The sequence below is a fragment of the Telmatherina bonti genome, assembly GCF_933228915.1.
Source record: "Telmatherina bonti genome assembly, chromosome: 14".
Classification (NCBI taxonomy): domain Eukaryota; kingdom Metazoa; phylum Chordata; class Actinopteri; order Atheriniformes; family Telmatherinidae; genus Telmatherina; species Telmatherina bonti.
The window spans coordinates 15,947,340-15,972,890 of NC_136612.1; the positions used below are offsets into that span (position 1 = coordinate 15,947,340).

At 42.7% G+C, this 25,551-nt stretch overlaps 1 protein-coding gene across 1 annotated transcript in view; it reads right to left on the reverse strand.

The window, feature by feature from the left end:
- The window catches only part of ep300b (EP300 lysine acetyltransferase b), a 33,509-nt gene extending 15,928 nt beyond the window's left edge, over nt 1-17,581 (reverse strand). Inside the window, exons 1-18 of the mRNA XM_079252942.1 lie at nt 17,411-17,581; nt 15,466-16,787; nt 13,184-13,782; nt 11,484-11,663; nt 9,748-10,057; nt 9,165-9,278; nt 8,815-9,078; nt 8,274-8,379; nt 8,017-8,145; nt 7,777-7,894; nt 7,480-7,663; nt 7,163-7,240; nt 6,858-6,943; nt 5,872-6,024; nt 5,084-5,620; nt 4,448-4,690; nt 4,152-4,347; nt 2,890-3,008 (exon numbers count right to left, since the gene is read on the reverse strand). Coding sequence (XP_079109068.1) covers nt 2,890-3,008; nt 4,152-4,347; nt 4,448-4,690; nt 5,084-5,620; nt 5,872-6,024; nt 6,858-6,943; nt 7,163-7,240; nt 7,480-7,663; nt 7,777-7,894; nt 8,017-8,145; nt 8,274-8,379; nt 8,815-9,078; nt 9,165-9,278; nt 9,748-10,057; nt 11,484-11,663; nt 13,184-13,782; nt 15,466-15,559 — 3,510 coding nt within the window. The 5' untranslated portion in view covers nt 15,560-16,787; nt 17,411-17,581. The remainder of the gene's footprint in view (nt 1-2,889; nt 3,009-4,151; nt 4,348-4,447; nt 4,691-5,083; nt 5,621-5,871; nt 6,025-6,857; nt 6,944-7,162; nt 7,241-7,479; nt 7,664-7,776; nt 7,895-8,016; nt 8,146-8,273; nt 8,380-8,814; nt 9,079-9,164; nt 9,279-9,747; nt 10,058-11,483; nt 11,664-13,183; nt 13,783-15,465; nt 16,788-17,410) is intronic.
- Between the last annotated feature and the right edge of the window lie 7,970 nt (nt 17,582-25,551).

Consider the following 25,551-nt stretch of genomic DNA (forward strand, 5'->3'; position numbering starts at 1 on the left):
AAGCGGAGAGGAGGGCGAGGAAAAGAAAATACATCTCTCTCTTTTTGGGAGACAGCAAAAATGGTGCGAGTTTGAAAGAAAGGAGTCCGTCTCAGAGTCACCATGGCAACAAGGGTTATGAACAGACCCTCATCTCTGAATGAAACCACTCGCGTGGACAAACAAGTGATGCATATTACCATGACGGCCTGCAGAGCCAAATTCATGATACAACACTGCAGTAGATACAGACATGTGAGAAGTTAATGCCGCGAGATTTAAATTAAAATGCTTTGAATGTCTTTCTGCAAGTTGTGAGCTGCATCACTTGACTGTGAAGACCATCGGGGAGATGTCCAATGAGGTGGCTTTTGTTTCTCATTACTGTTTGAAAATGGATCAAATTGCATGTCCTGTTAGCTCACAAGGCAGACACGGTTACTCTGGTTCAGTAAGAATGTCTACAGAGTCTTTGTAAGGAATTTGCATCAGATTTGGATGGAATGACAGCAAAAAGATTTCCACCTGCACATGCTGCCCACCTGAACACTGTCAAACTACTACTGGTGAGGAACTGAACTAGAGAGCTAGCAATGGAAAACTATGATGAAAGCTGCAATAAAAAAAAACAAAAAAAAACAATTCAAGCCTGAAATGTGACAAAAGTGCACAAATAATTAGTTATAAATGATTACAACTGGCTCACGAACTGCAAATGACTTTTTCCATTTGGAATATGCTTTAAAAAAAGAGTGAAGTATTAGGTGTGCTGCACGCCACTGACTCAATAGTTTAAGTACCAGGACTCCAGACTGCTACCAGTTAGTTGCCTTTTATAACCAGTTTTTAGTGTATAGATATGTGTTACATTTAGCTCCCTACAAGTCATTTCTTGACATCTACTTATTTCTTTTTGTTTGTTTTGTTTCTTTTTCTGTTGACAACAGTGACCCTACTCTCATGTGACTTAGCAAGGCTTTCAATTACTATACGTGATTACTATATGTAATTGAAAGTTTGTCTGTGTTGCTTCAAAATCCAAAATCAGCTCCCTTTACTGAGATCATGCCAAATTCATATTGCCACTACTTATATGGGTCACGTTTGAAAATATATACATATAGCTGACAATATTAAAATATCCAAATATTTTTCAAATGCTGGCGTAGTGGTCAGCACTGTGTGTGGCGTTTGCATGGTTTCACCAGATAATCCAGCTTCCCCCCACCAAACAAAAACTTGCATGATAAGTAAAATTGATTACTCTGAATTTTCCCAAGAAATGAATGTTAGTGTGAATGGTTGTTTGGCCCTGTGACATACTGGCGACCTGTCTGGGGTGTACCCTGCCTCTTGGCTCATGATTGCTGAGACAGGCTCCAGCATCCCCATGACCCTTAACTGGACTAAAGCTTGTTACACACTCCACGAAAAAGCAAGAACCGAGTTTTTGCTCTCAGGGCTGCAAGAACAAGAAAAAAAACTCTTTTTCGTCAGGTCCATACAAACTCCACGAGAAGGACGTCTGCAGCGGGGAGGGATCACTGCGGGGGGCGATGCCTGCTTTTATGTGCGAACCCGGTTGTTACCTCCGTCGAGGAGATAATGTTTTTCCCGGCTTCTTTTTGCTCAAGATAACTCAAAAGGTTACGGAAGGATTTTTATAAAAATTTCAAGAGTTGTTGGAAATGTAAAAATGAAAAACTAATTAAATTTTGGTGGTGATCGGGTTTACCGTTTGGATCCAGGAATTTTTTAAAAAAGGATTCTTTAACATTGTGCTCAGCGGAGGTTTCCGCTCTGAGTGCTTTTCTAGTTCGGTATTTAACAAGTAACTTCGTCCGCGGCAGGGCGGATTGTGCACGCGGCTGGGGCCGAGTGTTTTAATGCCACATGTAAAAATGTTCATACTCTCTCATCACCTTGATCAGCTGTTTTATTTAAACAATCCCTTTTACCTGCAACAGCAAAAACACAAAAGCAGCAACTCCGCTTCATGCTTTCTCCGTGTTAACCACGCCCACCTCAAATGTCCGACCAATCACACGATACTTCTAGGAGCCGCGCAAGAAAAAAAAGTTCTGCCAGCCCGATGTGTCGAGAACTGTCTTCAAACGCGTCCGCGAGAACAAAATGACGTAATTTTCTTCTCAGAGCCTCGAGAACAAGAAAAAAGTTCTTGTTTCTCGTGGAGTACGTTTTTACGTTTTCACTGGATTTTTTTAAGCACTAAAACATCAGAAGAATTGTGCAAGCACTGAAATCTTCTTCAGCTACTGTTTCAACTTTATATTATTAGGGTCCGAGCCAAACAAAGTATGGCAGGGCCCTATTGTTGTTGAAATGTTTATTATTTATTATTATTTTTTTGTTTGTTTTCTTTTCTTTTTAAATAAAACTTGAGGATACATTGGCTCTGGGTTTTTAAACATCATTGTTGTATTCCTCTTAAGATGTTTGTTTTAAAGCACCAGCACCGGTGAGCAGTGGAGTTTGTCTGGAGCCCTGAATACACAGATGGATCTTTGAATGATGGATTTTTTTGCATTCAGTATTGGAAAGCGATATTTATAAATCTTAAACTTTTATGTATTTCAGTTGCATGGGTGTTCATAAGAGCCGTTGCTTTGCTTTGGAAATGACATCATGATTCAGAGAAGATGGTATAAAAGCATGCAAATCCATTTCCTTAACATCTGGCATGCAGTGGGGCTAAACTAGACCAGATTAACAGAAACTTTAAGCAGTTCTACAAAAATATGGCAATAACGAAAGAAGAAAAACTATCTACAATGAATAAACGAACATGTACAAAATAAGGGAAAAAGCTACATTTTCATGAGTTGAAGCAAAATGGCAGCCAGTGCAGTCCCTTACCAGGTTAGTTTTGTTACTAGTTCGAATACGTACGGGTATTCCCAGTAACTGGGGGTCCACCGGTTGACGGAAGGGAAGGGACTCTGGGTCCTGGCGGTACAAAGACTCCAGGGTGGGCATCAGAGACTGACGCAGCTCCTCTGGCTTGAAGACTGTCCAAAGAAGGAGATAAGAAAAACAAAGAGATGAAACACTCAGAGCAGGAAGGATGACACCAGGGTTCAAACTGCTCAGGAGTCTCCATCCTCCGAGATTTCCTGGCAGGGAAGAACCACTGACCATTTAAATAACTCCCAGTTACGACGGACACAGCATCCAGACCGATTCAGAGCTAACTGTTGTTCCCCGCTGTTCTGTTTGCTCCAACCTGGTGTTTTGTTCCTGGACATTACAAGGTTGAATAAAAACTTACTGAAGGAGAAAAGTGGAGCTCTCCAACTCTTAGCCAGCCAACAGGACAAGAAAAGTCACACTGTTTGTTCTTAACACATTTTTTCTTCAAGCTGACTGTAAACCTTGTTGAGCAGATTTTAATGTGACAGAGGGAAACTTTATAGCCATGGTAGATTTCAGTTAGTGCGTTTCCAGTACACCTAGATATGCACAAAAACTAAATATCGCAATAAAATAACGCTAATGGAAACACCTACATAAAAGAAAAAAAGTCTCAAATATCGCTGAAAAGTTTTTACATTCTCATGAGGTGGTTTTCAGACGTTTCTATACGGAAACATATCCCAAAAGTGTAATGGAAACATTTTCCCAGACGTGATGTGCAGAGGGATCGTGACCAGTTAATTTCCAGTAAAGATGGTGCGTTTCAGAACAAACAGCAAATTTCAGGGTTTTAGAAAAGAAAATGAAGGAGAAAAGCTTCAAAAATCTTTTGCAAGTAGAAAACCCCAAAATAACACTATATACCTACTTTGCATAAACAGCTATTTACGCAAAATCTTGCGAGAGTAACAAGATTTTACGAGACTTGAGGCTAATACGGTAAACACTGTTAAATGGAAACACCCATAAATCGCAAATGTTGTTTGTGAAAACTTACAAATATCGCTTATATTTTGCAAAAAAAAAAAAAAAAAGTCATGGAAACACAGCTAGTATCTTTGGTCTTTTTCAAACATTTTTCCCCCTAAAAGTTGCTAAAAACTTGCACCTCCTCATCAAGTTAATCATGTTATTCGAGGTTTAACAAACGGCCTATCATTAGTCCTGTATCACATGTAGAATAGAAAAGAAAAACTTGTCATGGAATACTTGTAGAACAGTGACATATCCACACTTACTTTTCTTCTTGCTCTGAGAGCTTGCTGAGGAGCTGTTGACGGCTGATGACCCTGACCCCTCCTCTTCCTCTTTGGGCTCCTTCTTCACCTCTGGCTTCTTGTCTTCCCTTGCTGCTACTGACGATGACCCAGAAGATGAGGACGTATCCATTGGCTCGCCCTTACACCCATCTCCCGACAATTTCTCAGTTTTTATCTGAGAAGATTAGGGAGGGAAAAACAGACAACAGTTTTCTTTTATCTGTCAAACTCTGCAGTTTCACTTTAAATCATGACAGAATTTCTGAAAACCTCACCTCAGGTTTCTCCTCAGTCTTCACCTCCGACTGACCCTTGCCCATCTTGCCCTTGCCGTCACCTTGGGTGTCAGCTCCTTCATCCTCCTCCTCCTCCTGCTTCTTCACCTCCATTTTGACGTCTTCCTGGCTGTGTGCAGGTTCGTCGACAGGGGCGAGCTGAGAGTTGGGATCAGTGCTGCTCGTCGCTGAAGCTGGAGAGGACACCTGACCATCTGTGGTCAGAGAAGGCTTCGGAGAGAGCTGAATCATAAAGGACAGAGATGGAATGGCATAAGAAATTGACATTTTGGATTCAAACAGGAAAAATTACATCTTTCTCAAATGCTTATGAACTTCAATGAAACTCAAACTTTATTTATTAAGCGCTTTTCCAACATAAAATACGTGACTAAAAGTGCTTTACAGTTTAAAATCAAACAAAGGAAACACACAGACAGACATATATAAAAAGATACCTCCAACCCCCCCTTTTTTTTGATACATCTAAATGAGAGCGGTAACTTGAAAACCTTTACGAAAAAAAAAAGTTTTCTCCATCTGATACAAAGTCCTCGTCATAACTTTAGATCTAAACTATCCTGAACAAAATGCTCTACGCTTTGGAGAAGTAGTGAAAGGATTTTATCAACTCACTGGAGACTGCGGCAGCTGTAATGGCACGTGAGCGTTCTGGGCCGGGGCCGAAGAAGTCTGACCTGCTTGAGGGCCAGGAGAAGCCACACCCCCAAGCGTCTGCTGTAGAAGCTGATTGGCTTTCTCAGAGTTCACCGTCTTTCCTGATGGAAGCTGCTGTGAGGCTTGTTGTTGTTGTTGTTGTTGTTGTTGTTGTTGTTGCTGCTGCTGCTGCTGCTGGGAATGCTGTGGCTGGGGCACTTGGGGTGTGTTGGGGGTCTGTGGCTGCGGGGTCTGAGAGCGAGGTAATGTAGGCGGTGTTTGGTGGGGCTGAGGCGTTAAGCTTCGTGCTGGTGAAGGGGAATTTGTTCGAACAGGTGGGCAGTGAGGGAAGGTGTTGGGCTGAGAGGAGGACTGAGGAAAGTTTGGTAAAGAGCCAGTACCACTGGCATTCGTGGGTCCCATAGAGCCTGTAGGGGCTCCGGAGCCCGGGCCAGAGGCAGACTGTGCTGCAGGGCTGCTCACTGGGAGGGAAGGTGGTGTTGTCATTTGGTTTTGCTACAAAGGAAGAACACAGGATTTTCTTTAAAAATAAATACCATTTTTCTAACGCCTTAAAACACAAAGACAGTCCACATCATGCAGATTCTTCTCTCTTTTTAGCAGGCTGGAAAGCTGCATAGAAACCTATGTCTTCATTGGCATTACTTTGGCACCTTATCCCCCATTTAAAATATGTCAGAATCACATTACAAGTTCAGCTCTCTTTCACACTCAGACCTAGCAGCTACTGTCATGCCAACCCTTACCGAAGGCACAGCAGGCTGTGCTCCTGGCTGGTTCATGCCAACAGGGCCAGAACCAAGTCCGGGACTAGAGCCGGGAAACTGGCCTGGAGGGAGGTACTGGTTCTGTAGCTGCGTAGCATTGGGTTGGCCCATCCTTGTTGTTCCCATCCCCATCTGGGAACAAGATGAGTAAAGTCGTCCACCATTAAGGAATATTTTAAGTTGATCCAGTTCATAAATAAGCCCAAGTTTAAAGTGGAACTATTTATGTGCATTTCAGGCCAATTTATTTTTATTTCTGAGACCAGAAGGGCTGGGATTGATCGAGTTATTGTCACAAATCGCTTTATTTACTTCAGACCGACCCTCTCCGTAGGCTGTCAGATCAGCCTGTGGGAAAAACGAGTGGATTGAGACTCTTCCGCATTAAGCCCCGCCTCCCGCCACTGCACTACATCGGGAGCGCGCACCGCAACTGCTTTCGCCGTCATTGTAACGTCTCATAAACAGAAGAATTAGGCAAATATAAACTCAATAAAAAAAAACAAACTACAATGTCAACACATAGCATACATCCCTACATGTTGGAACCTGAATCAGACCCTGAAAACGAAGTGGAAAACAGCAACCCACAGCAACGAATGCAGCAGGATGTCTCTCTTTGGTAAACTCACCAGCCATCGTTGGAAATAACTTTATCCCACGTTTTCCACCCGCCTGATGTATTTGTACATGCCCTTGTTAACCAGTAGAAGGTAACCAATCACCAAACCTTATCCGTCACAAGGATTTTGAAGTAGAAAAAACTCTCTAAAACGACGCATTTTTCGTCGCCATGGAAACCGAACGGAAAGAGTACTGGAACTCAAACTCAAACATGCGTTTAGGTGATAAAAAAAACAGTGCCGTTCACATGTCTGATGAGGATTCAACACTGTAACACTGTAGAAAGCTCAGAAAACTTGAAATACCATAATAGGACCCTTTAAAGACAAAGTGATGCTAACCTGGTTCATTGAGGGATTAAGAGGAAGGGGAGGTGTTGACCTCTGACCCATTGACTGCATCCCCATCTGACCAAACTGGTTCATTCCTTAAAGAGAAGAAGAAAGAAACGAGACATCCAATTCAGAGGCAAACCTGTCCAGTCCAGTTATTCTCTTGACGTTATTATAAAAACTAAAATAAAAAGGAACAAAGATCACCTTTTGTTTTAAATATTTGCCCTTGTGTTAATCGACATTTTAAAATAAACTGGTAGAGTGTCTTTAAAAGAAAGCAGCAATGACATTTCCAGTTCTTCGAGCTGTACCTGCTGGGTTCTGCATTCTATTGACCATCTGATTGGGACCAGCTGGTCTGACCATGGACGGATCAGCATGAGGACCATCTGATAGAGAGAAAAATTACAGAAAACAAAGATCTTATCTTCAGGATCACAGAAAATTAGTGAAAACTTCATTGGTGTGTCAGCCTGTGTGTCCACTTTAAAACCTTCCTGTTTTTCTTTTCACTTCTGACATAAAAACTGATCAGTTCTCAGCTTTATGTGCCAAGTCTGTATTGTTAACTATCCTGCAGTTTGTGTGTGCCCTCAGAGAAGCGTGTTATTCAGGTAATATTACTTACTAGGGGGCTGTCCAGGGGCCATGGGAGGCTGTCCAACACCAGGGGGCCCCTGTGGAAGGCCAGAAGAGGCAATGCCAGGTTGACCGGGCATCATGCCCTGCTTCTGGAGTCGAGTTCTCCTCTTTTCTTCCAGCTCCTTCTGGATTTTATAGATCTTCTCAGCCAGGAGGTGGTAGTACTCCGCCTGGAGAGGAGAGAGGACGCAGCACGAGGTTGTTACACTGCACAGTTGGTGAATAACAAATGTACGATGACCATGGCACATTCATTTATACTGTGTGCATGCAGGTCTCATACCCTGCTGTTGGCCGACTCATACATGTCCCCTTCTACTTTGCGGGCATAAGCCACCAGATTCTCCATCCGCCGGTCCTTCAGAGCAGCTGGGTCAGGAGTAGGAAAGATGGCCTGCACACTGCTCACACACACACATGCAAGAAAAACATTGCAGCTAACCTGGGTTCAGATAGCTCCTAATTTAATCTGTTGATGCACAAAACCTGGTTTGTTGGAACCTTAGCAAGAGAAAAGACTCACAGTTTGTGGACAAGATGGTTGCGGAGGTCTTGCGTGATGTCTTCATGCCAAGACTTTCTCATCCCTGCAGCAGAGGGGGGTGTAGCTGTGGGCATTGAGCCCAGGTTCCCCACACTGTCGTTCATCAAACTGAAAGAAAACAGCAGAAAAAAAGTGAAACTTTCAGGCAATGAAGGACTTATTTTGACTTTCTGGAAGTCTGTGGTACGGCAACAATTTGATTGAAGGTGAAGTACACAAGTGAATAACAGCCTGACCTCTGTGCTGTCATGTTGTTGTGCAACATGGCGTCTGCAAGTAACGTGGACTGCTGGTTGGAGGGCTGCACCCCCACTCCACCATTCACTCCCATAGAGTTTCCTCCTAAAAACAGGTCACGATGAAGTTAAAAGGCTGAAGATATTAAACAAAAGTTGCTCTGCCAAACATCTGAACATTAGTTAGTGTCCACTTCAGAATGTGTTCCTTACCAGGGAGATCACCATACGACATGTGACTGTGGACTACATTGTAATATAAATCAGATTTGTTTAACAAAGTGATTGACCACGAGTCAGCTGAACAGCTGGGAAAAATTAAAGTCGTTCACATCTCAAACAAAGAGCAAGTCCAGTGAACACAAAGACCTGCTATGTCCTGTGAAGCAGAGATTCATTTACTGCATTTGAAAGCTAAGAACAGAAAGTTAGTTAACTTTGATTAAGTCAACCATTGTTGCGCATGCTATCCATCAAGAAGGAAAACTGATGTTCAGTCAAGGTCCATGTTAAGTTGTATGATAACACAAACTAAACTAACCCATGGTATTGAGACTCCTCATCCCAGGCTGTCCTTGCAGGCCCTGATTTGGCATGTTGGCCTGTGGCGGCGGCGGCGGCGGCTGCTGCTGCTGCGGCATCTGGTTGCCTTGGTAAGTAAGACCCAGTGCAGCGTAGGCCCTCTCTATGGAGCTGGGGTCAATCTGGCTGGGAGGGTTTAGGTTTTGAGTGTTGGACTGTCCACCTGGTACACCCGAACCTAAAGAGTTCACTAAACCCACTGCTGCTGCACTGTTGACAAGAGCTGTGACGATGAAAAAAGGGAAAGATTAACTTCTAACATCTGCATCCATATTGCCGAGACACCCTCTAAAAGAGAGAAACACTCACACTGCTGGTTCCTCTTGTCTCCAGCGTTTTTCAGCGGTAGACATACAGGACAGTCGTGTCGTGTGCAATTCTTCCAATGAGAGATGATCTGTCTGGATGAGGCACAGTGTGCCACTGGAAGAGGAGAGACAGAAATAGAGAAAAGTTTCAGAACAGGTGGAAAACAAAGGAGAGAGTACAAGTGAAATATGATCGGGGTGAAGGAGGAAGATGAATGATGAGACAAGCATGAGATGGGAGGAAAAAAAGGAAATGTGTCAAAAGGGAAGCCAGAAAAAGGCAGAAACTAAAAGTTATTGTATGAGTCATTCAATACAATAAAACTATGTCCAGATGGAGGCTCAATGAAAGGAGGAGAACAGAGAAAAATACAGAAGATCAGCCAGCCGAAGAGGGAATAACTCATCCCGATACACATAAAAACCTGAGAGGCAAACCAAGTGTGATTAAAGACTGTACAAAAAAACTTGCAACATGTAAAAAGAATTGCTGCAGATACATGACAAGTTTAAAGCCTGTCTGGTGTTTACGTTACAATCCACACGCTAGTCAACCAGCAATCAACATAACTCATCCGACTCACCCTGGCAGGACTTGCCAGCCTGGCAATGAGTCATGTGGTTGAGGACGTTCTTCATGGTGCGGCAGTGAGGCAGGTTGCACTGCCGCACTTCCCCGTTGGCCTGCTCCCTCCGCTGGCACTTATGTGCATGTAGCAAGAGCACAAGCTGTTGTTGAATCAGCTTCCGCTTCTCGGGATCAGCGGTTGGGGGCGTTGCGCCGGGTCCTGCCCCCACAGCGTTCAGCCCGACCTGTGTTCCTCCGACTGACGCTGCTCCGCCAACCGTTACGCCACCAACCGCCCCGGGTTGCTGCTGCTGCTGCTGACCAGTCTAATAAAAAAGAAAGAGGAGTGATGAAGCACTAATGACTTGAAACACAAAGTGATCAGATATCATGGAGATACTTTGGATGCGTAGTCTGGTGAGAAAGCATCTAATCTTTTTTTTTTTTTACATTTTGCAGATTTTACTCCATAGAAACAGGTTACAAGCACAGGAATCCAACTCTGATTGTTTTCTAACACTTTAATACTCAAGACTAACAAATAAATGTGTCGTCCATTTATTTATTAAATTAACTGTTAAACTAATCAATTCTATCATTAAACAAAAAAACAACCTAAACCAGAAACAGGAAAATCATACCTGTGGTTATCTGACAACAACACGGGAATAATTTTGCCTAAAATGATTAACCTTTTAAAGTCCTTTTTAATTTTTCCTAAAGAAAGCTTTTTATGATTTAAGCGCCTTTTTTTCCTTTTTAAAAATATAATCCCACACAGGACAACTATGTTAACACCTAGCAGGAGCTTCTTCCTGTCCAGGAAATCAGCCTCTACTGGTGTTTAAGAAAAATGTTAATGTACATAAGAACTTAATTGATGATAATGTGAGAAAGAAAAAAAAAACAACTTTCAATGGAACATAAAATTGATGTAAATTTCTTGTTTTAACTCAGGTTTTCCTTAGAGACGCAGCAGCTACATGAGACTACTCTTTCTGCTGTTTGTGGGCAAGTCTGGACCACAAACCTGTCACCCACAACTTCTTGCTGGGTTTGTTATGAAGTAAAACAAATCCATCATCATCACTTGTCATCTTAAGGGACACAAAAAAAAATCACTGCAATATTCAGTATCATCACAAAGCCGTACCATGACCAAAAGGAGGAGAAACGGTCTGACAAAGTTCTTCAAAGATTTTCAATAAGTCACGGTGAAACATGACTCGGACAGGAGGTACTCACCACATAAACACTACCCTGCTGTATATGATGAAGAGTCAGGTGCAACAGAGGAGGTTCACCTGTTGACCCTGCTTTCTGTGCCCAGATATGTGTTTACGTGAGGATTTCTCTGCAGAGAAATCCTTCAAAAAACTGCATCAAAAAAAGAATTTTGCAAGATCCGAAACATTGATTAAACGTTTGCTGCGGGGTAAAATGAGATTACATTTTTCATCACCACTAGAAAAGGATCAAATCACAGATAGTCTAGATTTTGGATACAATCAACAATCCCATAATGCTCTTCTCCACTTCAATATTTTCCAAATTCCTCAGGTATGTTTGTGGCTCAAACAAATTACGCAACAGCTTCCCGTAGGTACGTTTCTTTCATGGCAGGTTTTTCCTTTTGACTTAGAAAGTGTGAAAGCAAGCTGAGGAAATGTATTTCCTGCATGTTTTTAACTTTAGGTCAACAGTAGAGAGAGACTCACAGGACAGTCACATCTGTTGAGAGAGAAAACCTACCATCCCGGGCATGCCTTGACCAGCGGGTGCCTTCTTGTCCATGCTGAACTGAGCGGCCATATTGTTGGGCAGCCCGGCTTTATTCTGGAGCTGTGGGCCCAGCCCTGCTCCCGGCAACCCCTGGCCAGCAGACTGGCCATACGAACCACCATAGGGGCCCGTGTTGGCCATCATATTCATCTGGAGGACGGTGCAGAAGACATAAGAGGAACAAAATTAAAGGTAAGGTAAGGGGAAGAGTGTGAGAGACAGAGAAACAGTTTTAAGGATTTTTTACTTAAATGACCAAACTAGATGCAACTAATGCTGACTGAGTAGTTTTCAACCTTTAATTATGTGATTTCACAATGTCAAAATTAAATTAAAGCACATTTAAAGACAACTTCAGTTGACCAAAGTGCTGTACAAAACAATACCATCACAGATGATGCGAAACTAAAGCTATAGTCCCACAGATTTACTTAGCAAATACTACATTAAAATACTCCTATCGCAACAAATTAATGTATGACCTATGTCAGTTCTGATCTCTTCCTTTATTGTTAAATATATTAAAAACACAGACATGTTCAAACCGCCACCATTAAGGCCTGGGAAAATGACACTAACAGCTGCAGACTTTAACAAATGAAAACATGGAATAATACGAACCAAGAGGATCCATTTTAAGCTAATATGTGAGGTGGAGAAAAGTATCTTCTTAGGAGTCATTCATCTCTACATCTAAGCTTTAGAAAAAACTAATTCAAGTTCTTTGAAAATGCCCAATGATACCCAAATGTGGCTCCACGGTGGCATGGTTGCTGGTTTGAGCCTCCATCGCTTTAGAGGGATGTTCGAACGGTGGCCTGTCTGTGTGGAGTTTGCAAGCTCTCCCCTTGTATGTGTGAGTTCTCTCTGGGTACTCTGGCTTTCTCCCACCATCCAATGACATGCATGTTAGGTTATTTGGTTACTCTAAATTGTCCCTAGGTGTGAATGGTTGTTTGTCTCTCTGTGTGGCCCTGTGATGGAGAGGACTCTGCCTCTTGAAAGACTTCAGCTCCGCCACAACCCTTAGTAAGACTAAGCGGTTCAGCAAATGACTGATATCCAAACATTACTTTTCTAAATAATATCTTTACTATTGCACAGAAGCTTCAGGAAAACAGGGCTATCCAGCCAATTAACAATAGTTTACAGTAATGCCTTCGCATACCTTGACAACAAAATCACAACCACCGTGCGGCATATTGACTAACAAAGTGGTTAACCATCAGTACCACAGAGCGAACTGTCTTCCCTGCACCTGCTGTGGAGAACTCATCCTCAGCGATCTAAAAGTTATAGCCATACTTCAGTTTACATCTCAATCAACTCTCCTCAGGAACGTGACACACTCCCATCCCCTTTAGCAGCAATTTCAACGTTATTGCTGCCTGAGAAAGAGGGCTGTTCCAAGCACAACCAGATCAATACTCTAGAACTGCTCTTTTTATTCTATCACCGGCAGATTAATAAGGTCACTTCGATGTAGATCAAAACATTTAGCTGTTAGAGAATATTAGTGACTTTTTTAAGGCAATGTTTGTCTTAAACTGAAAGGCCTGAATTTAAAAAAAAAATTATATATAGATATATGAAATAACTTAATTGAGAAGAGACTTTCTGACCAACCATCAGTGTGTACAGTTTGGATCTGCCACTGTAGGTAGACCTACCTTGTTCAGCGCACCAGGCTGCTGTGGTCTCATCCCTGCCTGACCCCCGGCACTCATCGGCTGGTTGCCCTGTTGCTGCAATGTCTCTGCCAAAATATTACTAGCGTTGCCCATGCCAGCGTTGCCGGGGTAGCCCATTCTAGGTGAGCCATTGACAACCTGCCCCCCCATCAACCCTTGCTGCTGCTGTCCAACGTTGCCCTTTTGGCCACCCATCATGGCTGCTGACCGACTGAGTGCCGCCACACTTCCAACCATCCCAACCTGCTGCATTAATCCAGGTTGTTGCTGCTGGTTCTGAGGGTGCATGCCCTGAGGTCCACCAGAGGACACGCCGACACCCCCCATCATCCCCATGGGATTCCCAGATGATGCACTGTTGGGAGTGGGGCCACCTGGCTGTGTTGGTGCTCCTGAACGCAAGAGCTCAGACAGCTGTTTGTGTTTTGCAGCTGCATCCTGGCCACCAATCCCCCCTCCAAGCCCTCCGAGACTAGTATGGAGTTGGCTGGCATCGTCGCCATTGGTCAGTCCGAGGTCTGAGGAACTGATGAGCTCATCTGGGAGGTCCTGCTCCAGGTCAAAGAATGAACCAAAATCTAGATATGAAGGAACAAAAATTAAAAATTAGAAAAGATATTTCTTTCCATTCACATGAAGCTAAACCCTTCATATATGACTTGCAGCTTGATAACCAACACAGCAGTAGCTGCCTCTCATAACCTAGACTTCTCTCTTCGGCATGAGTTTGTGGTTTGGTGGAGTTCCATACATGAAGAGTGGACACAGTGGGGACAAAGTGAGAAGCCGCAGAAGGTAAACACTACTGCATTCAGGTAGGTTTATGCAGCAGTTATAAAGCAGACCAGGATGGAAGAGCAAAAAGCACAAGAAATCTTACTCTTTCGACAGACACACAAATCTAGAAGTGTTCTGATTATAATGAATTCTATAAAAATTATCTCAACATTTCCTCAATATTTCATTACATCCAATACTAGGAGTCAATGTCAAAAACTGCTACATTTCCTTTGGAGTCCTAATAATGATATAAATCAAGAAGAAATTAATCTTGAATAGTTTATTTAGTATCTGAATAAACAGATTGAATTAAACCATCGTACGAACTGTCTGGCGTCATATCAGAGATACTGTGCAAGAGGAAATAATTCAAGTAATTTACAACTTTTTGCTCAGTATCGTGAATGAGTTCATTCAGAGATATTTGCATTCATATAAAAGTGAAAAGACTTAAACATTAATTATATCATGTGCGTTATTTCGAGTTATTTTGTATAAGTGGACGAAAAGTGTAGCGTAGTGTTGCCGTGCAGTTAGACAATGGAGACGACCAAGAATGGGCTCCGTAGTATTATTGTTAGCACACTAAAAGCCTCTCAACAAAAGAGCCTGAGTAAAAAAAAAAAAAAAGAATTAAAAAAAAAAAGAAAAAAAGAAAAAAGACACCCAGAAGTGTGCGGGTAATTTGCTTTATGGATAAACACGGTATAACTAGATAAAGTGACACAGCTATAACTTCGGCAGGACGACGTTTCGTCCAACTTAACGAAGTGTCGAACAATAGCTAGCCTGACAATAGTTGTCTAAAAAATAACAGTGCACTGGCACTAAACTCTTGACATAAAGGGGTATTCGGGCACACAAAGAGCTACAATCCACTTAAAACGTTGCTAAATCTTCAGAAAAAGGGGTAAACTGATAAACATTCCCGATTTTCTGCTGGTAGCTCAGCTGAGCCGCTCCGGTGGGGGTGTCTTTCTAGCTACTTGGCTAGCTCGCTCGGTTGTAGCAACTTTCACTCAAAGCTGTTTGGAAAAATACATTTACCACTATATTCCTATGATAACTATAAAACAGTTTACTTAGTATGTAAGTGTTCCCATAGTTCTTCTTAATTAACTTTATTATAAGTGGAAAACCTTTCAACAAACTGGGGTGTCTCGACTCCTCCATTGTTTGGAGGTGGATCTTTTAGTTGCGGCTAGTTAGCCTGTTGAGGCTAACGCATCAAAACAGTATTGTTGGAAAGTTGCTTCTGCTCCTGGTTTCTGCTCATATTTTCACCCTTGAGCAGTATCTTCCCCCCTAAACTACTTTCCCCCAACGAAGCTTTAAAAATTCACGTGTAAAAGCATCAAATGTGAAGCAGCAAAAGTGTCAGAACAAACTAAGTTACGGTGCGACCAGGTCCGGCATAAAAACACAAATACAACAGTTTGTGTGTGCGGTCCTCTGCAAAGTAATGCATGCAATATATTTACCATTTCCATCACTGGCAGACACGGACAGAGCTGGAGAGGACAGCTTGGGCCTCTTGGCTGAAGGCGGGCCAGACTCCAGGACATTATCGGCCATATTTTTTGACGAATTAAAAAAAAGGGACTGTAGTGTATTTCCTTTTATTTCCGTCTCCAAGTCCCTTTAAGAAATGTTTCTGATCATTCCCCCACCGTTTGGGGGGACGGTAGGGGAGAGGACAGCAATGTTGAACTCTTTTGAGTTCACCCTCTCGGTTCGTACCTCTCTGCAGATATCAGTCCCCCTCCCTTGTCGGAGATTTTGTTTCTTCACAGATTTGAACAGGAGGAGGTGGGAAGGTGGAGTCGGCGAAAAGGCAAGCGTGCGGCAACCTCATGTAGCCTCCTCTTCTTCTGCGACACAGAAACTGTCCCAGGATCCGTCCCCGGTACTACACTCAGTTCTGTCTGCCATAGTCAGCAGGAGAAATTGTGTATTTCAGATCTGGAGGGGGGGAAAAAAGCTCCCGAGAGGAGTGTCTTTGTGATGGCACAGATATGACAACTGTGTCCAGAACAACTCAAGTAAGGGGTACTTCTCTCTTAACTCATGGGGACTGCGATCTCATGCAACAGTTTTTAAAAAGAGAATCCTTGGCTGGATTATGTATTTCTCTCACCGATTCCTTCCTTTTCCCAGAGATAAAACAAAAGGCAATCGGTCGGTGTGTGAAAGACACCGGGTAGTAATTTTTTAAAACACAGTTCAAGCGTTAATCGTGGCAATACAGAGGAAAAACAACGCAATTGGCTTGATAGTTGGAATGCAGGAGCCACGCACATCTGTCCATAAAAATCTATTGCAGACGTATATTCTCATGCATGACTTTTGTTTTGCATGTGCATGCTAACTGAAATGTGCACTTAGTGTTTGACCATGCAAGGCACTGGGTCAGAAAGAACAGACTGTTATTGCACATTTGGTGGATGAAAACCCCCAAACGCGAAATGTCTGTAGCAGTCAGCACAGCTGGCAAAGGTTAAAGCAGAAAATGGTTTAAAATCTAAAAATCACTGCTCCTGTGCAATTTCCCCGCATGCATTTTAATTCCACCTTTTCTTCTTCGGTTTCTGTGACGGTATAGTTCTTGAAGGCGTTAATTGCCAATCAGAGGGTCGGTCAAATTGATCCAATTACTTTTATATTGTACAAGAAGGTCTGTCGGGTTACTTATCTTGTGCTCCTGCAGAGGTGCCTCCTCTGGTTCTCGCTTGGTTTGAACACTTGCAATCTCAGATGATGAACAGCGTGATTTACCACCTTTTTTCCACTGCTAAGGGATGTCCTGGCCATGCATGTAAAAAGAAGAAATGCTTTTTTTTTCTTTTTTAAAAGCAAGACCAGGACGGAAACGAGGCGACAGGCAAAAAAAGATAGAGATTTCTTGGTTGTTTTTTTTTTTTTTTTTTTTTTTTTTTTAAAAAGACAAAATAACGGTGAATTGTAGGAAAATTATGGCTGTTTCGAAAGCGGAAAGCTTCAAATCGACACAGTAACCTTAACACTCCCCCTTAAAATATTTCGAGCTGACAAAATCCTCTCATTGACTCTTTGTGATGGTGAATGCCCCCCTTCGTGTTGGTCCTGGCAATTTTCCTCTTTAAACCCGTCTTTCTTTCCACCTATCCCTTCTGCCCGGCAGCAATTTATTTATATAATTGTCTCTGCAGGCTCGTTCCTTCCTCCGCGATGGACACATAATGATTTTTCATGTTGATGTTTTCCCCTTTTTGCAGGTTTTTCCTCGTTGTAATATTGCCCTCTTCCGCCTCTCCTCCCCGTCGCCGCTCCGCAAAACACCCCCTTCCTTGGATTTTTCAGAGCATTTCCTTCTCATAAATACATATATATTTATATTTATAAATATATAAATATATATGTCACCGAGTCGGCTTCCCCTCCACTGACGTCTTATCCTTTTCGTGATGCTCTCCCTCTCTGGATAGCACGGACAGGATTCGGCTGCTCTGGCTTCCCCCAGCGGTTCCGGAGCGGCTGCCGTCGGCTGCCGGAGTCGCTCCTTCTATCGGTTATCTCCTTTTCCTGACGGTCTGTCCGCACAAACAAAATGGCGGCTTGTTGTTTCTACTCCTCTGATACGGGGGGAGGGTTTGAGGTACAGCAACATTAGGCGTGAAGGGGAGGGAGGAAGGGAAGAAGAGGGGAGGTTGTCTTCGGAAGTGTTCGGGAGTGTCCGGAAACCGGCCCCTTTGCCCTATCGGCAATCATCGATTTCAATCTGCAGGGGACAGTGGCGCTCCACTTTCATACTTCATTGTACAAATCGGTGTCATGTACATTGACTGTGTTCAGGCAAATATTATGCAAACTATGCCTTTCAGAAACCTGTGCTTTTCCTCTTCTCAATGTAAGTTTTTATTCACCATTGTTAAATTGTATAAAGACGTTGTATGGGGTTTTGAATGTTAAATCGACTAAAAATATTTTATTTACAGTCTGTCATTAAATATTTTGGGAATACAAGAATAACTGATCTGTGTGGACAGGGCTGGATTAAAAGTGCACAGGCCCCTGGGCCCAGAATATTCCAGGGGCCCCCTTCCCCACCACAACTTTTGAAAATTGTGAATTGTGCTAATAGAAATACACTGGACACTGTGATGCGACTATCTGGCTTTTATGTACATTTTGTTTCATGTCCAAACTGCTGGTGTTTACCCCACATGGGCCCGAAGTGGGCATGGGCCCCTGGGCCTGTGCCCATAATGTCCACTGGATAATCCAGCCTTGTCTGTGAACATAGTCGAAGATTAATACCAAATGGCAGTGAAAATCAAACTGAAATGAACTGAAATTACTATATGTTGTAAACCTTTAACAATGTTAAAACTCTTTCATACAATGAAGGTAACACAATCAGCATCTTGGGATCATGTCAATTTGGGTACTAACATTTCATATTTAAAAACATTTATTTTTGGTAATGATGAATGCCATCTCCTGCATGTTAAAATGGAAAAGAGCCAAGTGACTTGACAGCTTAAAGTTCAGCCAATTTTAAAATATTCAAACCTGGTTTTTTTTCTCTTTCAATTTTTTTGTTTGATTGTTTGAGTTTTAGCACCAATATACTTCTATTTTCCACTGTCTCTTCCAGGGAATGTCCTGCGTATTTCACAAGATGATGCCAGAGTAGTTTGCGTGGTCTTAGAGTCCATAAGTCAAAATAGCTATTCCTCTGACGGGGGACTCATCCAGGCGTTCCCAGCAGACCCTCACAACATGCTTGGGTCTGCCAGATCTGACCGGCTTCCTCCCCCATCATCTGAGCCAACTCACCACCAGGTGGTGATCAGTTGACAGCTCCACCCCCCCTCTACTCCCTAGTGTCCAAGGCAAGTGGCCCCAGGGCCGGTGATACAAAATCGATCATCGAACTGCAGCCCAGGGAGTCCTGATGCAAGGTGTACCTATGGACACTCTTATATTGGAACATGGTGTTCATTAAGGACAATCCATGACGAGCACAGAAGTCCAATAACAAAACACCATTTGGGTTCAGAGGGGGAGGACCATGCCTCCCAATCACTCCCTCTCCAGGTCTCACTGTCATTGCCCACGTGAGCATTGAAGTCCCCCAGCAGAACAATGGAGTCCCCAAAAGGAGCACCCTCCAGCACTCCCTCCAAGGACTCCAGAAAGGGTGGGTACTCTGAACTGCTGTTTGGTGCACAAGCACAGACAACAGTCAGAACCCGTCCCCCCACACAAAGGCGGAGGGAAACTACTCTTTCATCCACCGGGGTAAACCCCAACATGCGGGCACCAAGCCGGGGGCTGATGAGAATGTCCACACCTGCTCGGCGCCTCTCACCATGAGCAACTCCAGAGTGGAAAAAGGTCCAGCCCCTCTCGAGGGTACTGGTTCCAGTGCCCAAGCCATGCGTTGAGGTGAGTCCAACTATATCTAGTCAGAACTGCTCAACCTCGCGCACAAGGTCAGTCTCCTTCCACACCAGATAGGTGACATTCCCTAGAGCCAGCTTCTGCAGCCAGGGTCCCCGCCCCTTGCTGCCGCCCAGCTCACATTGCACCCGACCCCTACGGCTCCTCCCGCAGATGGTGAGCCCACAGGAGGTGGGGCCCATGTAACCCTTTCGGGCCGAGCCTGACCGGGCCCCATGGGCAAAGTCCTGGGCACCAGATGCTCGCTCTCGTGCCACACCCCCAGGCCTGGCTCCAGAGTGGGGCCCCAGTAACCCGCGTCCGGGCAAGGGAACATTTATGCCCATGTTCGTGGTCATCATATCGAGATCTATGAGCCGTACTTGGTCTGGTCCCTCCCCTAAACACCTGTTTGCCATGGGTGACCCTACCAGGGGCATAAAGCCCCCGACAACATAGCTGCTAGGCTCTTCAGGACGCACAAACCCCTCCACCACGGTAAGGTGACGGCTCAGCGACGGCTCAGGGAGCCCAAAAATTTGGGCATGGGAGGAGTTTGGCGAGGTTATGGAGAAAGACTTCCGGACGACTTTGAGGTGATTCTGGTCCACCTTTCAGCGGCTCTGGGGGAGGCAGTGCTTCGTTAATACTACAGTGGAGATGGGGAGCTGCTGACGATGAGGAAGCAGAGCTGGGGGACTCAGGGCTTGACTCTCCTATCTCTGGGGCTGAAGTCGCTGAGGTGGTCAAAAAGCTCCTTGGCGGCAAGGCCCCGGGGGTGGATGAGATTGCCTGAGTTCCTTAAGGCTCTGGATGCTATGGGACTGTCCTGGCTGACACGCCTCTGCAGCATCGCGTGGACATCAGGGACAGTGCCACTGGACTGGCAGGCTGCTGTGGTGGTCCGCCGGATAGTTGAATCTCGGAGGAACAGTGTGATTTTCGTCCTGGTCGTGGAACAGGGGACCAGCTCTATATCCTCTTTGGAGGGGGCATGGGAGTTTGCCCAACCAGTCTATATGTGCTTTGTGGACCTGGAGAAGGCGTTCAACCGTGTCCCTCGGGGGCTCCTGTGGGGGGTACTCTGGGAGTATGGAGTACTGGACCCCCTTGTACGAGCTGTCCTGTCCCTGTACGACAGGTGTCAGAGCTTGGTTCGCATTGCCGGTAGTAAGTCGGATTCGTTTCCAGTGAGGGTTGGACTCTGCCAAGGCTGCCCTTTATTGACAATTCTGTTCATAACTTATCTGGACAGAATTTCTAGGCGCAGACGAGGTGTTCGAGGGGATCCGGCTTGGTGAACTCAGGATTGGGTCCCTGCTTTTTTCAGACGACGTGGTCCTGTTGGCTTCATCTGGTTTTGATCTCCAGTTCTCACTTGAGCGATTCGCGGCCGAGTGTGAAGCGGCTGGGATGGGAATCAGCATCTCCAAATCTGAGACCATGGTCCTCAGCCGGAATAGGGTGGATTGCCCTCTCCGGGTTGGGAGTCAGGTTCTGCCTCAAGTGGAGGAGTTTAAATATCTCGGGGTCTTGTTCACGAGTGGGGGAAGGATGGAGTGTGAGATCGACAGACGGATCGGTGCGGCGTCTGCAGGTCAAGAGCTGTGGGTCGTGACCAAAAGAACGAGATCTCGTATACAGGCGGCTGAAATGAGTTTCCTCCGCAGGGTGGCCGGGCTCTCCCTTAGAGATAGGATGAGGAGCTCCGTCATCCGGGAGAGGCTCAGAGTAGAGACACTGCTCCTCCGCATCAAGAGGAACCAGTTGAAGTGGCTCGGGCAGAGTTGGCAAATGTGGCTGGGAAAAGGGAAGTCTGGGCTTCCCTGCTTAGGCTGCTGCCCCCACGACCTGACCCTGGATAAGCGGCGGAAGATGGATGGATGGATGGGTGGTCTTTTGATATATTTTTATGCAGTTATGACCATCAACTCTCCACTTAACTACACTAATATTTTTAGTGTAATTCATTTGATCAAATTAAAGTCATTAGAACAGACAATATTCAGTTTTGATGAGCTAGTAGTGTGATTCCTGGTGAGTGATGTTTTTCTCAGTGTTGCTGCTTGCTGGGGCCATGAAATCTAAGTGGATGGAAAACAAATTAGCCTAAATTTAGCTATTTCCTGCAATGAAAGTTCAAAATGTTTGCTGATTAAGATGTTTATGATCACCAATAATACATGAGATATTTAAATAATTTATTGCAATACGTAAGTCAATAGGGGCCTTGTTTATTTCTATAGTGCATTTTCTACATAATGCCATTCACTGTGCTTTATATATAGAATATCCTAGTCAAAATCATGTTAAAACACAAAAGTGTTCAAAAACCATTACACAATATTAAAAAATTATATAAAAACTGAGCTAATTACAAGCGAACATCAAACTACATCAATTTAAAGATACATTTTAGATTTCATGCATTGTCACTAGGAAAGAAAAGTTTATGATCTGGATTAAAGGTGTCCACATTTGGTGAAAGTTTAATCTCTCCTTACACTTTTTTTCCACTTGTTTGTAAAATAACAGCTAAATGCTGCTTCTCCATATTTATTCTGACATTTTTGGGAGACAAAACTTATAACTCTGTTTATTGTGTTCTTTTTTTTTTTTTTTTTTACTTTTAGCTGCCCTGGTAAGTTTTAATGTGGTCGTGGAAGGTCAGGTCTAATGTCACTCCAAGGTTACAAGCTTGGTCAGTGAGTGTAAGAATCTGAGTCTATGTGTTTACGAATGCTGACCCTCTTCTCTTTGTTACCTAACAGAAAAATTTTGGTTTTGATCATATTTAGCAGTAAAAATAAAAATCTCATCTAGTTATTTATTAGCTCCAAACACAAGTCAGTTGGTCTACAGTCGTCTGGTGGTGGATATGCATAAAGTTGTGTATTGTCTGCTTGATACACATGTTGCTAAGGTTCTGTAATATTTGACCCACATGGAGCTTAATTAGGTTGCAATTGAATTGAATTGAAAATTGAACAGAAGATGTCTGAGGACTGACCACTGAGGGACTCCAAAAGTCGTGGCTCAGATTTAGCTGCCGATCGGAACCAAATAACTCTGGTTTTGTAAATACAACCTGAACTGAGAAATATCCTGAAATATTCCAGCTGACATCTTGCTTTGGTGTTACGTATATGAATGAATGTATTATAGGGAACAAATCTAACAATAAAAATCCCCAAAAAACAAGAAAAAAGAATTCCTCCCATGAATAAATTATGAGATTAGGTAATTATTTGACACATAACTGTTTTGCTCTAAACTATACAAGTAAATTTTATGTCTTATATATCCAAATTTATGTGTTAATTATAATTAGTTTGTTTTTAGTTAATCTTACAGCCAACTGAGCACTAAACACCATATTTTTTCTCTTCCAGCACCTCGGCTGAAGATAACTACTGTTTTTCAGTATTGAAAAAAATAGCTGTGTGCCATATTAATTTGTGAAACCTTATAAAAAGAAGTGGACACAGTGCAAAAGTTTGAATACCCTGTGAGATTTGAGCTCTGGCATCAAGGTCTCCAACCTTAATTAGCTAGTTAAGTCCATGGTGTGTTCACAGTCATCATAAAAACACTGACTCTTCAAACCTTGCCTCAACAATGAGCAGCCATGGGTTAATCTAAGCAGCTACCTAGCAAAAAAAAACCCAAAAACTATATATATATATATATATATATATATATATATATATATATATATATATACACACCCACAGAGCAGCAAAAGTACTTTATGCAATGTGTGTCCTCAATTTGTCTCAAAAATCAGTAACCAGAAAGGTACTGAAGCAGTCAATGACTACTATCAGCCATCAACCAAACCTTATCTTTTACATGATTGGAGGAAGTGCATCCCTTCTTTTTACCCTAAGTTGATTTAATAACCAATGTAAAGAGAAGAATCTGGTGGTGAAAAGTATTAGGATACAAATCTGGCAGTCCCTGAGAAAAAGCTTACAAGCTTTACTCAGGTCTACTAATATGAGCCGTTGTGCATGCTGGTTAGTTGTAGATTAGAGTATACACAAATGTCCTGATATTTCAAGTTAAACTACCTTCTGAAAACATTGTTTATAGCCTACCAGTTATTGCAGTGCAAGCCAATGAAATCTAGATAGATAAGTGGTGCTGTGTACTAATATAGAGTCAAAGTCTGGAGTCATCCTCATTTTTATATTTTGTTTGCAATGAGACAGACTTTAAATTGGCCTTTTTCAATAATTCTTCAAACTTTTTTAAGATATTTCATGTTTTTCCCAACAGTGACTGTATTTTAAGTCCAGTCCTTGTGCCTGAGCACTTTTAAAGTTTTTTTTTAAGTTACTGACAAATTTAGATTAAATTTTCATGATATGTTATAAATGGAACAAGAGCAAGTGATTACATCATGGTAGTTATCTGGATCACCGTGTACATCCATTGATAGTGTACAGTATTGATGATTACAACCCCAAATTTAAAAAAAAGTTGAGACAATAAAACAGAGTGCAATGATTTGAAAATCTCATAAACCCATAATTCCCAATAAAATATGCAAATTTAACACTGCAAATTTATGGAATATGAGCTAATTTTTCATTTGATGTGAAAAACATCTCTAAACATCTGGAACAGGGAGATGTTTACCATTGTGTAGTATCTGTTCTTGTTTTAACAGCTTCCTGTAAACTGCCTGGGAAGTGAAGATACAGCAGCTGTAGTTTTAGGAGACGAATGCTGTCCCATTCTTGTATGATGCAGCTGCTTAACAGTCCTGTACCTTCATTGCCAGACATTTTGTGTCATTATGTGCAAAACGCTTACTTTTTTTCTTTTGGTGAATGATCCAGGCTGCTAGCAAGCCACTTCTTCACCCAGACACCTCTCCTGTAAAGTCATGCTGTTGTGATGGATGCTGTGTGTGGTTTAGCATTGTCTTGCTGAAATCTGCTAGGTCTTCCCCAAGATGTTGTCTGGATGGAGGTTGTTCTAAAATGTCCATCTATGTTTTTTTAGCATGGATGAAGCCTGCCTTCACAGACGTGGAATCTGCCCACACATTTTATATAACCCTAATCCCATAACATCAGAGATGCAGGCTTTTGATCAAACTCTAAATTTGATAAATCTAACTTCAGAACAGTTTCACAAATTGTTTTAAATGACCTTTGGTCTAGAAAAGACGGGGTGTTTCTGCATCATGTTCACATGGCTTCCTGTGTTGCGTGACTGAGCCTTAAATTGTATTTTTGGGTTGTCCAAAAATCTCAAGTATCCAGTTAACCCTTTGGCTTTGTCCAAGTTGTCCAATTTTCTCCTGATTCTCTGAATCTTTTGATATTATACAGTGTCGATGATGGAACTTTAAAGTCTTCACAAGTGTACATTTTTCTGTTCCACAACTTGTGGACACAGTTCATTGAAGACTGAATCTCTGCCCATTTTTACATCTCAGAGCCTCTGCCTTTCCAAAATGCTTCTTTTACATATTTACCTGTTGCCAAGCTATTAAATGCTTGCCTATATGTTTTTTACCATGACAGCCTTTATTTCCTCTGTTACATTATTTTTAGACGTGTTAGTGCTGTTACAAAATGAAGACGGGCCAGTCCAGACTACAGACTGGGTAAAGGGCGGCACATGAAAATGACGATATTGTAAAAGAAATATATCAATTTTAGGAGATGAGAAACCGTTAATTTCAACAAAAGTGTGCATGTCCTGTAAAAGTAAGGCATGATTTGTAACATTATATTGAAGATTTTGTTGTAGTGATTCATTTAATTATCCTGAATGCCTTTTATCACTATTAAGCAAAGGATTTTAACAGATTAGAAATATTCACATCTGGGGTAGTTATGACTAATATATCCTCTTAATAAAAACATAAAACAGTGTGGACAGAGAAAGAAAATTGCCTCTGGAAGGAATATAATTATGTGTATTCAAATTTTGTCTTATGATAAAAAATGTTGTCAATGTAGAAATAAAGACAAAAAAAGGTAAAATGTGGAATTTCACACTGTTTTTTTCTCAACCTGCTTGAACATGCTCCCACCTCCCCTCAGGACACCCTTTTGTGTTTTAGTTAGCTGACTCCCATTAGAGATTATTTTTAATGACAATTGTATCATATTTATCAAGTT